This window comes from Hypomesus nipponensis, chromosome 17 (genome assembly GCF_054491055.1).
Source record: "Hypomesus nipponensis isolate SF chromosome 17, ASM5449105v1, whole genome shotgun sequence".
NCBI lineage: Eukaryota > Metazoa > Chordata > Actinopteri > Osmeriformes > Osmeridae > Hypomesus > Hypomesus nipponensis.
This window is the reverse complement of record NC_140377.1, coordinates 11,006,833-11,022,325: the sequence shown is the minus strand read 5'-3', so window position 1 is coordinate 11,022,325 and position 15,493 is coordinate 11,006,833. Positions and strand designations below refer to the sequence as shown.

The following is a 15,493-nucleotide window of genomic DNA, read 5'->3' as shown; positions in this document are numbered from 1 at the left end:
TTTAACAACAGGTCAATTAAATCACAGTAATTAAAGGCAATGAGAAGTTATATATGGACTGTAATGATAAATGGATATCAGAATGACTGATGACCGCGATTTGACAGTCAAATATGATGGTAACTGGCTCGGGAGGTAGCATGTAAGAGTCGGCAGGGATTGGTAAACGCAAGTGTCAATCATTTTCTGCGCACTGGGGTTTGCTTGGCTTTCCCCAGCATGTTTGTTGATCATCAATGAGCATTGAGCAGTACTGTTGTTTAGCTTGACAAGTTTGCCTGGAGGACCATGGAGACACAGGAGAGCAGCTAGTTGACAGATCAATAAAAAAAGTTGGAGTACACTTTTCTCTAGTTTGACGTCTATTTCGAACCTGGCAATTTAGCTCATGAAGCAGTTCGGCTGTCACCCGAAGTGGATACTGCATGTAGAGTTAATTTCTAATGGCTGTTAAGCGAACGTTAGAATCTTGACTACGCGGAATAAACGAGAAACCTAACGATAGTTAAAATGAATAACTTGTCTTTTGACGATCCGTCATTGGATAACCTGGATCCTACCCTGTCTTTAAATGACCCAAGCGATATTGACACGGCGCTGCTGAACGACATTGATGGTAAGGAAAGTTGGTTAACTTGTAGCTATGTCAAACAAACATCACATGAAACCGCTGTGTCGACTCGAGGACATGTCTCTTGAGTGCCAGGAACATGCATGTTTTTCTAACGTAAGCTTATTAGCTAATTAGTCATGTTAAAAGTTGTTGCTTATGAGGCCATTGCCTGCTCAGAGTTAGCTTGCAAGCTCAACTTTGGCAGGCAAATGACTAGCTAGCTGTATACATTCTAGCTTTTAAAAGCATGAAAGCAGTCTTTCTGCATTGTCTCACGTTAACAGTAGTGAAATTCCGCAGTCATCAAACTTGGAATTTGAATTTCTTTGCTGATTTATAATTCCATCAGCAAAGGGGAACTGTTCGGGTTGTGGTCATAACGTTACTGATCGTGCCGTCAATTACACCAGACCAGATGGCTTGTTTAAACAAGCAGCTCGGTCTACCTTAGGTAATTTGCTCTCAAATAATGAATAGAAACAGAGCGAGATGATAAGCGATGTAGTTTAAATATACTTGATTCAATTTTATATGGGATTCTCAGCCAGTTGCATCAGGTGTGTGAAATCCATTTTGCCACCCAGCCACGCTTTGTCTGCGCCCCGCCCCCTCCACCTCGTTCTAGTGACATAGGTTACTATCGTGCATTCCCTTGGTCAGGTTCATTTCATGAGGCCATACTAGGGCACAGTGCAAAGACAACCTCATTGGGGCATGATGCTTCTTATTAGAAGCTTGCCAAACTGATGGTAAAAAAACAAACAAAAACGGAGTGGTCATTGTTTTATTTTGATAATTATTCTAAGATTTGTGCACTTGCCTTAAAAGATTTCTTGGTGTAATTAGCTATTATGTAATTATATATTGTAGGATCAGTGCTTAATGAAACTGATGCAACAATTATGTATTTTTCATATATTGTACTCTGTATAATATATTGATGTAAAATAATGAAAAGGCCCCAACAACGCTTGTAAACTTGTCGAGACGTATTCAAAGGTGTTACTAGGATATCGTTACAATATAGTATTGGTGTCTTTGCACAAATCCAGCGCCTGCCATGAATGCCATCCACCCCAACATTTGACCGAACGTAACCCTGGTTGCTGATGTCCGCTAGTAACCTCTTCTCTCAGCCATAGACAAGCGTTCTCTCTTTTCCCTTCTTGGGGGCTGGTTCGCATAGCAAGTCTCTGAAGCTCTCGCTGATTGGTCGGGAGCGATCACCTCATACAAAACATGGTTTACAAATCCAGGCTGCTGTGAGAGGCTCTGCGCAGACATAACCTCAGGTCACCAAGTAGTTTATACTTTACAGTATTATATTCCTTAATTACGTTGTATTAGACTCAGGTCCACCTCCCATTAGTTTACACAAGAGGTCCCCAAACATTTTTCTATTAGGGCCAGATCATTTATCCTTTATTTAATGTGGGGCCGGGTCGGTCTGTAACAGAAAATGACATGGGCCGGAGTGACAACCAGTATTCCAGTATTATTCTAGAGATTTTATTATGATTTTAAATGTATTTATTATGTTATATATATATAAATGTATTTATTATGTTATATATATATATATATATATATATATATATATATATAGGCTTGACAAATCTGAGATGTTTTATCTGAGATGTTTTATCATAACATCTCAGATAAAACATCTCAGATTTGTCAAGCCTATATATATATATATATATAGGCTTGACAAATCTGAGATGTTTTATCTGAGATGTTTTATCATAACATCTCAGATAAAACATCTCAGATTTGTCAAGCTTTTGCTGTCTACACTTTCTGAGACAGCAAAAGCTCGACGAATCTGAGATGTTTTATCAGTAGATTATAAGGTTCCTCACATAACATTACGCCCCATTTTGATATCATGTAACTAGTAAACAATTTAAAAGTATTGGACACAGGACTGAGTCTAACAGTTACTGTTTTATTTTTTCAGAATAAAAAAGAGCTGTCGCCATTGACAATTTTACTTACAAGATACAAGATCAATTTCACCTAGGTTAGAAATAGGACTGGATAGGACAGGGACAGGGAATATGTGTAACTGGACCACAGGTCGTCACTCCTGCATCAGATAGTCCTAACCGCAGTACTGACCCAAGCTTTAGAGCTAGCTGGTCTCATTTGTCCACTACTTGACACGGTGAGCCATGATGAAGTTACCAATCCCTAGTTTGTTGCCAAGGAGTGGTCCATAATCACATTTTCCCAGATGCATCAGGATCTTTCAAACCAGCCAGCATAAATGTGCCATGTTTGCGCGTGTGTGTGTGTGTGTGTGTGTGTGGTGTGAATGTGGATAATTATTTAAAAGCCATGCTTGGGTGGGGCAGAAAACAACACAGCATGCAGGTGGTTTTTCATACCTTGCTCTAGCACACATGAAACTAATCTAGGCCTAACTGACAAACTGATACCATCACCATACTGTCATTTGTCTGTGGGGCTGTTAGAACAGTAGTGTTGAACACTTCTTTCTTCTATCTTTCTTCTTTATAGACATGTTGCAGCTCATCAACAACCAGGACATGGAGTTTGGGAGCCTCTTCGACCCCCCTCAGTTCACAGCCCCTCCGGAACTCCCCGTCCCATCCCACTCCACCTCCACTCCCTCCCCTCCATCCTCCACCCCTTCCTCCTCGCCCTCGTCCATCCAGAGCAGCAGCCCCCACCTGGACGCCCTGCTAGGGCCTCCCATCACCCGCAGCTCCTCCTCCCCAGACAAGGCTTTCCACCCACCCACCTTCCAGCAGTCCCCCCTGGCCCAGGTAGCCAGCCCCAGGCAGCAGCAGCAGACTTCCCCCTCCCAGGCTCCAGCCAGCCAGGGACCCAGGCAGTCCAAAGCAGACCAGCCGGTGGTCTCTCCACCAACACCGACTCGTCCTCAAGCTGCAGCCTCCCCCCTCGCCTCGGGAGGCCAGAACCCAGCGTTCAGCTCGCTGCCTCAGGGCAGGTTCACCTCCCCTGCCCCCCAGCAGCAACAACCCCAACCCCTGGCACAGCCTCAACTCCAGACCCAGGCTCAGCCCCAGCAGCAGGCCCGTATTAACTACACCAACCAGAATGGCTACACAGGTGAGAACGTGCTGGCTTGGCATTTGTGTGTGTGTGCGCGCGCATGCTTTTATTTACAGGTTAGCATGCGGCACGTTTCACCAAGCGTTTGGGCTGTCAGTTGCTCAACATCAGCTGACTGCATGTCAAAGTCCTAATACAATACCCTTTGGTCACTACAGGAATGACTGTAAGGCAATTGTGTTGACACACACACAGTTATAGCTGTCTGTACATGGTAGGAGTGGCCCTGCCAGCATTACTAACCCAGTGACCCCTTACCTACATAGCCTTGTTCCAATGATCAAAACCCAGCCCAATGATATACCACCTGTTTATTACTCTAATCTCATGGTTTCCCAGGAGTTATTTATAAGATGCATTCATGATTACTTGAAATGCCTTTTACGGTAGACCTAATGATGTTCTCCTGATAAAATTATGGTTTGCAAAATTGTGAATATTTGAACCCCCCCCCCCTTCCAGCTTTAAATCAAGGAGGTTCCCCCCCACCGATGACCAGTCTGTCGTCCTCGCCACCCAGCGGTCAGCCAATCACCATCCAAGCTCAGGTGCAGGGTCTAACCTCCACCCCTCCCCTTCTGGCCACATCAACCAGCACCCCAGTCCAGAGCATCGCGCCCCATGTACAACAAGTTCCTGTGAGTGTGTGTGTTTGTCTTGGGTTTCTCTGTACACTTTTACAAATGACAAATGACCGAGAACACTGTCGTGTCCTCTCTTTGTACTTGAACTTGTTTCTTAATCTTTTACATGTCTGTTTGGATCCTAATCGGACTCTCTTTCCTCCCCCCTAGGTGCTGCTGCAGCCCCAGTTCATCAAGGCAGAGTCTCTGTTGCTGACCACCCTGAAGCACGAACCCTGCATTGTGACCACCATGGCCTCCCCCTGCATCACCTCCCTGGCCACCACCACCTCCTCTGTCCAGAATACCTCCCTGCAGGTAGGGGGCGCCCCCCGACACCACGCTGCTTAGCGGCGCATCTTATCTTGTGTTCACATCCACCATAGAACAAAATAGATTTCTTTACCTTGGAATTATGACAGCGGAGGTTCCCAAAATCTCTCTCCCTTTTTTCATCTTGATGAAAGCACGCCCATTTTTGGAATCCCACCCCATCGTGTGTTTCTCACGCCCTTCCATCTCTTTGTTTTCTCGCCCTCTTCAGGCTTTGATGGGCGGTGGCACCATCCTCACCACGATGCCCATTATGGTGGACGGCGAAAAGCTGCCCATCAACCGCATCGCCATCAGCAGCAAGCAGCTGGGCCCGCCCTTCAAGGGGGAGAAACGGACAGCCCACAACGCCATCGAGAAGCGCTACCGCTCCTCCATCAACGACAAGATAATCGAGCTCAAAGACCTCGTGGCTGGGACCGAGGCCAAGGTGAGGCGATGACACACACCCTCCGAAATGAAACCTCATAGGAATGTCTGTTATAAAAATAAATACGAAATCTTGTCACATTTTGAACAAACTGTATGTGAGAACCGGTGAAGTCTGTTTTGTTGTTGTAGTAGGAGGTGTTTTTGTACCAGAGGTGATTTTCCTTTCTTTTATTCTCTGGCAAGTACAGACTATAACTTTATCCACTGTTTTCTATTTGGGGCCTCCTGAAGCTGAATAAGTCGGCAGTCTTGAGGAAAGCCATCGACTACATTCGCTATATTCAGCAGACCAACCAGAAGCTCAAACAGGAGAACATGGCTCTCAAAATGGCCGCCCAAAAGAACAGTAAGTCTTTTTCTCTCTTTCTTCCACAAGCATTCCTAATGGTCAGGTAAACTTCCTGTCACTTCTTAACTAGGATGGAACTCTGCAAACTGTTCCTGTCAGGATTTCTGTTAGGAAAAAGCTTTTATCAAGTAGTGCACAGTGTCGATGGAGTTAAGAAAGTTTATTCTTGCAGCAATGAAACAAATCTATGGCGGTCCAGAGTTGTCTGAATCTTTGGAACTAGAAATGTTCTTTCTATCCCAGAGTTCTTGCGCAAGTGGTTTTCATTATATGGAGTGGAAAACTACAGGATCAGTTTGGAACTGGTTCCAACACAATATGGCGTTTGTTTATCTTTACATGCTGAGTAAAAATCTACATGCTGGGTAAAGACAACGGTCAGCATGTTTAAGTAAGCTCCTAGTTACAACTAGGAGGGGTCCTCTGTCTGCACGCAAGGATATGGAGCACAACAGGATTCTTCTCAACTTGCATAATACGCCCACAAAAACATTTCCAACAATTTCTGAACATGAATTAAGATGAGGTGGAAATGTCATCTGTGCTTTAAGCATTTATTTTATCGGGGTCTCCTCTCCTTCTATAGAGTCCCTCAAGGACCTGGTTGCCATGGAGGTGGACGGACCACAGACAGACGTGAAGAGTGAGCTGCCCACCCCCCCGGCCTCAGACGTGGGCTCTCCCTCCTCCTTCTCCCACAGCGGCAGCGACTCTGAGCCTGACAGCCCTATGGGGGAGGAAACCAAGGTAACACTGGCCCCAGACATCACTAATACGATCACGCCCTGGAGACGGCCCAATAGAATTAAGCTGTGTGGAGTAAAAAAGGGTTATGAATCACTCAGCGTCACATTTCTACCTTGCGTGTTCCCTATGTGCAGGATTCCAATATTTGATCACCTTGGGTCTGAGGTGGTTCCAGGTCTAGCTCCAGTTCTGTAGCTGTTGTCTTTCAATAACCCCTCTGACTACGGTCCTCCCTCTCTCTCCCTCCCTCTCTCTCCCTCCCTCTCCCTCACCCTCTCTCTCTTTCCCTCTCCCTCTCGCTCTCGTCTTTCCCAGCCAGTGGAAAGTGTGGCTGACCGGTGCGCAGGTGGCATGCTCGACCGCTCCCGCATGGCCCTGTGTGCCTTCACCTTCCTCTTCCTGTCTTTCAACCCGCTGGCCGCCATGCTCTGCGGCGCTGTGGAGAGCAGCAGCAGCGCTGGCGCCACCAGCGGCCCAGCGCACCCGGGGACTGGCAGGACCATGCTGGAGGTGGAGAGCGCAGGTAGGAAGGGGACGGAGGAAGAGGCGGAGCGGGGTTGGGGGGAGGATGGGATGGTAGGGCTGGAGGCAGAGGGAGAGGGTGGCGGTCGAACCTGGAGAGGATCAGAAGAAATATAAACAAACAAACAAACCGTTAACCCATGTGCGTGTGTTTGTGTCCCCATAGCGGACTCTTGGGGCTGGATGGACTGGATGCTGCCGACTCTGCTGGTGTGGCTGCTTAACGGCGTGCTGGTGTCTGGGGTTCTGATCCGCCTGCTGGTGTACGGAGAGCCCGTCACCAGACCCCACTCTGGCTCCTCTGTGCTGTTCTGGAGGCACCGCAAGCAGGCCGACCTGGACCTGGCCCGGGTAAGACGGCGGTGCACTTTCTCTCTCTCTCTCTCTCTCTCTCCTTCTCTCTTTCTCTCTCTTTCTCTCTCTCTCTCTTTCCTTCTCTCTTTCTCTCTCTCTCTTTCCTTCTCTCTCTCGCTCTCTTTTTCTCTCTTTCTCTCTTTCTCTCTCTTTCTCTCTTTCTCTCTTTCTCTCTCTCTCCTTCTCTCTTTCTCTCTCTCTCTTTCCTTCTCTCTCTCTCTCTTTCCTTCTCTCTCTCTCTCTTTCCTTCTCTCTCTCTCTCTTTCCTTCTCTCTGTCTTTCTTTTTCCTTCTCTCTCATTCATCCCTGGTAACTCATCCCGTTCCCTCTCATCCCCCCAGGGAGACTTTGCCCAGGCGGGTCAGAACCTTTGGACGTGCCTGAAGGCACTGGGCCGGCCCCTGCCCACCTCCCAGCTGGACCTGTCGTGCGCCGCCCTCTGGGCCCTCCTCCGCCTCTGCCTGCAGCGCCTGTGGGTGGGCCGCTGGCTGGCCGGCCGCGCCGGGGGGCTCCGCGTCGACCGCCCCCTGCAGGAGGATGCGTGCAAGAGCAGCCGCGACGCGGCGCTGGTCTACCACCGCCTACACCAGCTCCACATGACCGGTGAGGAGAGGGACGGAGATGAGAGGGACCCGGTTCCTATTCTTGTGGGGATCACGTGGTAGATGAAGGGGGCCTGTTTCCATTTTTAACTGTGGGCTCTCGACATGAATACTTAATCCATATGATGTCATGTGTTTGTTTTTTTTTACGTTAAATTGGTGGTTATCCACTTGTTTTTAAATTGGACTGAATACTAAATGATAATCCTTCCAGTATTTGGATAGATCGTTTGTACATGGGCAGAGTGTGTAACGTGTGTGTGTGTGTGTGTAGGTAAACTTGGCGGCAGCCACCTGTCTGCGGTCCACATGGCGCTGAGTGCGGTGAACCTGGCTGAGTGCTCGGGCCCCTGCCTGGCTGTGTCCACCCTGGCCGAGGTGTACGTCTCGGCCGCCCTCAGGGTCAAGGCCAGCCTGCCCCGCCTCCTGCACTTCACCTCGGTGAGAGCCTGGTGGTGCCCTGGGTCTCTCTCCCCGCATCTCTCCCCGTGTCTCTCCCTGTTTCTCTCCCTGTGTCTCTTCCTGTGTCTCTTCCTGTCTCTCTCGCTGTGTCTCTCCCTGTCTCTCTCCCTGGGTCTCTCCCTGTCTCTCTCCCTGTCTCTCTCCCTGGGTCTCTCCCTGTCTCTCTCCCTGTCTCTCTCCCTGTCTCTCTCCCTGTCTCTCTCCCTGTCTCTCTCCCTGTGTCTCTCCCTGTCTCTCTCCCTGTCTCTCTCCCTGGGTCTCTCCCTGGGTCTCTCCCTGGGTCTCTCCCTGTGTCTCTCCCTGTGTCTCTCCCTGTGTCTCTCCCTGTGTCTCTAACTGTGTCTCTTCCTGTGTCTCTTCCTGTGTCTCTTCCTGTGTCTCTCCCTGTCTCTCTCCCTGTCTCTCTCCCTGTCTCTCTCCCTGTCTCTCTCCCTGTCTCTCTCCCTGTCTCTCTCCCTGTCTCTCCCTGTCTCTCTCCCTGTGTCTCTCCCTGTGTCTCTCCCTGGGTCTCTCCCTGTCTCTCTCTAGATCTCTCTCTGGATCTTTCCCTGTCTCTCTCCCTTATCTCTCTCCACGTATCTCTGTGTGACCACACGTCTGACCCTTTGCACTGCTGAACTCTTCGCCGAGCATAGCTCAACACCCCACTCCCAGTTAGTGTGTTAAGAGTGTGTGGTGTGTGTTTAGAGCGTGCGTTAACAGTGTGTGTGTGTGTGTGTGTGTGTGTGTGTGTGTGTGTGTGTGTGTGTGTCCCAGCGTGTGTTCCTGAGCAGCGCGCGGCAGGCCTGCCTGTCCTCCAGCGGCAGTGTGCCCCCGGCCATGCAGTGGCTGCTCCACCCCCTGGGCCACCGCTTCTTCGTGGACGGGGACTGGGCCGTGCGCAGCACCCCCAAGGAGAGCATCTACAGCCAGGCCGGGAACACCGGTCAGTGGTGCTGTACACACACACACACACACACACATATATATGTATATATATATGTATATATATATCCATATATACTTCTTCTCAGGTAATTGCTCTGATTTGTAAGACTTGTTTAATGTGTGGGACTCTGAAAATAGGAAATCGATTGTGTGTTAGTATTTCATGGGGTCCAAATGAAACCGTATATATTGACAGTGTACACACACACACACACACACACGCAGGCTCTCACTGAGCGGTGTCTCGTCTCTGTGTAGTGGACCCCTTGGCCCAGGTGACCCAGGCCTTCAGAGAGCACCTGCTGGAGAAGGCTCTGTACTGTGTGGCCCAGCCCAGAGGGGAGAAGACCCCCAGCGATGGGGAGGGGTGAGCCTTGCACACACGCACACACGCACACACGGACACACGCTCACACACCTCAAGAGCGAAGGATCACCTGCTGGGTTTGTGCGGCTTCCTCAGTGAGTATGCTGATGCCCTGGAGTACCTCCAGCTGCTGACCAGCGCGTCCGACGCTGCGGGCGCCACCACCCAGTCCTTCGCCATCGGATCCAACATGGCCACCGTCACCGGTACGACCCCCTTCCTCCACCCCCCCCCCCCCCCCCATCCAAACTCATGTCACGTATCAAGATGGGTGGAGGCAGTTGTGTCGCCTATCCCGCTCGGTCACATGATCACAGATCGGGTGCACCACGGGGAACGAGAGGGAGAGGAGACGTGTTCACACTTTCCCCTCCTGTCCTCCTCCCTCTTCTCGTCCCTTCTCCCCGCTCCTCTCCCCTCATCTCCTCTCTCCTCTCCCCCTCCCCTCGTAGAGGTGCTCAGGGCTCTCAGAGGTGTCCTCCAGTCAGCTTCATCTGTCTCCACTCTGTCTGGGGTCTCCTTGAGAAAAGGGGGGAGGCAGCTGAGAGGTTAGAAAGGGAGGCCTTTCCATTTCTTTTTTTTCTCCTCTTGGCAGGGCTATAGATTTCTCTGCGTGCGTGCGTGTGTGCGCGCGGGTCAGCCGCCAATGTTAAATGAAGGAGCCGTGTGCTCTTGAGGCAGTCGGCGAGGCAGCCGTGTCGGCGTGTCCTGACCACGCCAGATTGATTGAGGTCAGAGTCAGGAGGGCAGCCGTGGAGCTCGGCTCGTCTGCGCGTCTCTCTGCAGGAGGGTGGGTGGGGGTTTTGGTCTTGGGAGGCTGCACGTAACAACACGTTCACAAGCATATGTGCGCGGGATCAGATGGCTGAGTGGTTAGGGAGTCGGACTATTGATCAGAAAGTTGTTGGTTCGATTCCCGGCCGTGCCAAATGACGTTGTGTCCTTGGGCAAGGCACTTCCCCCCCCTACTTGCCTCGGGGGGGAATGTCCCTGTACTTACTGTAAGTCGCTCTGGATGTGAATTCACAAGGATAGGAATTCACTAAATGTGAATGGCGTGTGCTTGACGTGTGTGTGTGTGTGTCCGCCTGACCCCCTCGCCTGTGACCCCCAGGCTGCGATCCCCATTCCAAGTGGTGGTCTTCGGTCGCCGTGGTGATCATCAACTGGCTCCAGGGAGACGACGCGGCCGCAGAGCGGCTGTACCCCGCCGTGGAACACCTGCCTCGCAGCCTGCAGGCCGCCGAGTGAGTGCCACACACACACACACACACAGTGGAAACATGCATGGAACCATACCCAAACGCATGTATACAGGCAGGAAACACGAGCCTCGACAGACTCGCGCCGCCAAGAGACGGCATCGGCAGAGCGTCTGCTGTCGCTCGCCCCCCCCCCCCCCGCGCGGGGACGTCCTCCTGCCAGCGCTCTCTTATCTCGCCGTCTCTCGCTCGCCTTTTTTCGATCGCGTTTCCTTTGTCGAACGCCCCAACAAACACGCGTGATTTGTGTTTTTTTTTTTTTTTGCTCTTGCTCTCTCTCTCTCTCTCTCTCTCTCTCTCTCTCTATCACACTCTATCCCTCTCTCTCTCTCATATATATACTGTATAAACACACAAACATTCCATTTTTCTCATCATGGCATCCATCTCTCCCTGTGCCCAGGAGCCCCCTTCCCAAGGCGTGTCTGAACACGTTCCGGGCAGTGCGCTCCCTGCTGGCGCGGCCGCTGAACGGTCCGCTGAGCCTGAGTCACGGTGAGAGGGCCAGCGCGCTGCTGAGGGACAGCCTCAACCTGGGGCCGCACTGCCACAGCAGCAGCATCGACAAGGTACGCACCCACGCAGTTCCCACCCCCAACTACACACACACACACACACACACAGTATTAACTCCCCCCAAACTACACACACACACACACACACAGTATTAACTCCCCCCAAACTACACACGCACACAGTATTAACTTCCCCCCAACTACACACGCACACAGTATCAACCACCCCCAACTACCCAGACACACACATCCGCAGTAACACCTCCCCCCCTCCCCCTCCACACACACACACACACACACAGTCACACCAGCAATACAGACACTGCAGCCGTCCCACCACACACACACACGCACACCCAACCCGATATCTGCCCTCGAGCAGCACATCTGCTGTCGCAGCGTGTCGTAACCTGGGGGGGGGGGGGGGGGGTGCGTGCACACGTGTGCGTGCGGTAACGGAGGCGAGAGTGTGTGTCTACGAAGGGCAGAGCTGCGGTGCATTGTAGTTGCATTGCATGTGTGTCTCAGCCGAGTGCAATGCTCCTGCAGTGCAACACAGAGCTGAGCCCCCTGCCGCCAGACAGACACCACAGGACGCGCCCACGCGCCCGGCCTTTTTGAACAGCTTTGTCAACAACATACACATGTGTGTGTGTGGGTGCTCTTTTAGTGTACCCGTCCGTCTGTCCGTCCCCTCCCACCCCTACACACACACACACACACACACACACTCCCTAAGCCCTCCCCTCATCTCCTGTCTGTCTGCCCCCAGGTGGTGCAGCTGCTGCTGTGTGACCTGCTGTTGGTGACGAGGACCAACGTGTGGCGTCTGCAGCAGGCCCCGGGACCGGGACAGGCCCCGGGACCGGGACAGGCCCCGGGACCGGGACAGGCCCCGGGACCGGGACAGGCCCAGGGACAGGGCTCCTCTCCTGGGTCGCTGCTGCAGGCCTCCCCCCCCGAGCTCCACGGCTTCCAGCAGGACCTCAGCTCCCTCCGCAAGCTGGCCCAGAGCTTCAGGCCTGCCATGCGCAGGGTGAGAGGGGGATAAACACACGCACACGCACAGAGATATGTTTTGAAATAGTTGTTATACTGTTAATTGTACACAATGTTCAGCTTGAGCCGTCTGCTCTCCGCCCAGCAAGGGTTGGGATGGGTGTGCACACACAAACCTAACACACACACACACACAGAGGTGTTTAGCTGTTTTCCTCTGAGGGCTTCAAAGTTAAAGCCTGTATGACTCATCATATCCTCCGCCTCCTTTTGTCCTCCCCTGCTCCCTCCCTCCCTCCCTCCCTCCCTCCCTCCCTCCCTCCCTCCCTCCCTCCCTCCCTCCCTCCCTCCCTCCCTCCCTCCCTCCCTCCCTCCCTCCCTCCCTCCCTCCCTCCCTCCCTCCCTCCCTCCCTCCATCCCTCCATCCCTCCCTCCATCCCTCCCTCCCTCCATGTATCTCTCCACCCTCCTCCCTCCCTCCCTCCCTGCAGTTGTTCCTACATGAGGCCACTGCCAGGCTGATGGCAGGAGCCAGTCCTACTCGCACTCACCAGCTGCTGGACCGCTCCCTCCGACGCAGAGCAACCCCCGGAGCAAAGACAGGTACAGGCGTGTACCTGGCGTGTGAAGGCCTTCTGGACTGCTCTGTGTTTTGGACAGAACTAAAATCAACCTTCCGCTCATCCTCACACACCTCCCTATTTAACGTATGTGTGTGTGTGTTACAGAGGAGTGTGAGATGAGGCCAGGCCAGCGCGAGCAGGCCGAGGCGGTGATGTTGGCGTGCCGCTACCTGCCCCCCTCCTTCCTGTCGGCGCCGGGGCAGCGCGTGGGCATGCTGGCGGACGCGGCGCGCACGCTGGAGAAGCTGGGAGACAAGCGCACGCTCCACGACTGTCAGCAGATGATCATCAAGCTGGGCAGCGGCACCACCGTCACCTCCACCTAGAGCAGACACACACACACACACGCTCTCTCACACCGACAGACTCACTCACACGCAATCAGTCACACACACACACACACACACACACTCTCACAAGGACGTACAGTTATTCACACACACACACATTTTTTCACCGACACACACACACGCTTATTTCCTGACACACGTGCACTCTCGGACATGTTTACTGACACACACACACTCTCGGACATGTTTACTGACACACACACACTCTCACACGTATATTTACTGACACATGCGCACACACACACACACACACACTCTCACACATTTTTTACTGACGCACACATAAAAGTGGTGGTTTTTCTGGCATTGTGGCATGTGAACCAGACTGGCAGACTGTACAAAACCGAGTCATATCAACATATCAAACTGATTACACAAACACACTGTCGTGACACACTGTCATCCCCTCTCTCCCCACCCCCCCCCCACCCCCCCATCCTTCCCTCAACATCAGCAGACTCTATCTTTACCCCAAGTAAAGGGTTGGCGCTTGCATCATCACTATGATTTAAAAAGTTTCACAATTCAGTATACTCAAAATGTAGGTTGACATTTTCTTCCTCGCTTTTTTGTTTGACTTTTGAACCCCGTCATTTGACATGCACTGTAGGGACTGAGTGTGTCCACAGGGTGGTGCTATTCTGCGACCGCCTTGCTGGAAATGTGCAATGGCCAGAGAGCTTGTGAGCGTTGGAAGAGCTGAGCATTTCAACCTGCATTGATAAAGTCCTGATCGCCTTTGGTCAGGATGCACCTTAATAAGAGATTCGATTGGTGGCTTTTGATGGAGCCGTTTGTCTGATTGGCTGGGATATATCTGTGTGTTGGAGGATCCCAGTTGGACAGACTGGGGGGCTTCTTGGAGGGGCGTGTGGCCTTTCTGACTCCTCACGTAGAACCGTATTATAGAGCGTATCCAGATGTCTACCGTGTAGAATAGCGGATTGGATCACTCTGTAATTTACAGATCTATGTACCATGGTCTCAAAGGTTGGAAGCCACCAGAATATACGTCTTTTAATCTGCACTAGCCCATTAAGGCTGAAGATGACTTCAATGATTATGGCTTTATGCATTTATTTTCATTCAGTTCAATTTTCATTTTGCTGTGTATATATTTTAACGTGTATTTATAGTCTGTGCAATGGATTTGAGTGATCAATATTTTATCCATTGGCAGAGTGATTTTAAGGCCCTCCCCCTCGTGCAGCATTGGACAAGGCTACAAAGGCCCCAATTTCAAAGATGTTGACAGTTGCCATGGGGATGAGCTTTAAGTGTCACAATGTGAGGGGGTGGGGGGCGGGCAGTGTCAAAATATCGAGGTGGAGTTGGTAGTCTGACTGCATTGACCATTTGCACTATTGCGCAAGGTGTGTGTGGTACAATCGTATCCAAAAGACAAGTTGGCGGTTAGCGTGTCCCTGGGCGACAGGCTCCAGTTTGAGGTATCCAGAAACCTAGACACAGTGTTCACCCTTTATACCAGTAACAGAACTCAGAATATCATGCAGGGACTAAATCATTCGATTATGATCACCAACAACAAATCCCCCCCCCCCCACCCCCAAAGAGAGGGGTGAAAAAGATGTTCTTTTGACCACAGTTGTTTCGAGATCACGGAACAGTACAAAACTCATTGTTTTAGCATCTGTTTTTGTATGTTGTTTGTATTTTTCGACTTCATAACAGGAGTGTGTGACATGTCGTCTGTGAAAGTCTTAGGAAGCACTAGGATGATTACCTGCGTGTGTCTGTAGTGTGTGTGTGTAATTATAGAGGCAAAACAGAACCAACAATATATTCAAATGTCAAATTGTTGTTTTTGTTTCATAACTAACAACTCTATCTCTGTCTCTTCTCTCGTTGGTTTATTCCTGAAAATGTAAATAAAGGAGGATTTTGTAACAAAGACATCAATATCTGGAGCTGGTTCTTTGGATGGGTGGTGGCCAAGTGTGCTATTTGAATGAAAGTGTTTGTCATTACTGTGACGTCCCAGTGCTGTCATACTGAGGTCTCCTTTCCACAGGTCCCTCCCCCCAGATCACACCACAACAGAACTGCACTGGTTCCAAACTGCTGTGAATAATTGACCTATCGAGTTCTCTCAGGTCTACGGCAAATAAGGACGGCCCAAAAATGTGCTAACATTGCATTTAAAGGGTTTGGTTATAAATGACCTGTCGATGGTCAACTAACCCTAAACCAACACCACTGGCAATCCCAAAAAGTCTTGCCACCCCATTCGCCCAATGCTAAAATATATATATTTTTAATTACATTATAGGTTATTTCATTCAACAATATT

General features: G+C 50.9%; 1 protein-coding gene across 1 annotated transcript; it reads left to right on the top strand.

The window, feature by feature from the left end:
• Window positions 1-62: 62 nt before the first annotated feature.
• On the top strand, window positions 63-15,098 carry srebf1 (sterol regulatory element binding transcription factor 1). The gene is made up of 19 exons (XM_084677215.1): window positions 63-616; window positions 3,137-3,712; window positions 4,178-4,353; window positions 4,510-4,656; window positions 4,883-5,101; window positions 5,335-5,449; window positions 6,039-6,199; window positions 6,515-6,722; window positions 6,888-7,072; window positions 7,417-7,678; window positions 7,952-8,118; window positions 8,896-9,064; window positions 9,325-9,433; window positions 9,530-9,639; window positions 10,548-10,680; window positions 11,099-11,264; window positions 11,983-12,246; window positions 12,701-12,812; window positions 12,938-15,098. Exons 1-19 carry the CDS (start codon window positions 511-513, stop codon window positions 13,156-13,158), a joined length of 3,606 nt encoding a protein of 1,201 aa, XP_084533341.1. The 5' UTR covers window positions 63-510; the 3' UTR covers window positions 13,159-15,098.
• Window positions 15,099-15,493: the final 395 nt, after the last annotated feature.

Bases quoted from the DNA above. Each gene is read 5' to 3' on its own strand.
- srebf1 (XM_084677215.1), top strand. From the start codon at position 511: ATGAATAACTTGTCTTTTGACGATCCGTCATTGGATAACCTGGATCCT. The intron at 8,119-8,895 runs GTGAGAGCCTGG...TGTGTGTCCCAG, and splicing joins GCCTCCTGCACTTCACCTCG to CGTGTGTTCCTGAGCAGCGC. The intron at 10,681-11,098 runs GTGAGTGCCACA...CCCTGTGCCCAG, and splicing joins CGCAGCCTGCAGGCCGCCGA to GAGCCCCCTTCCCAAGGCGT.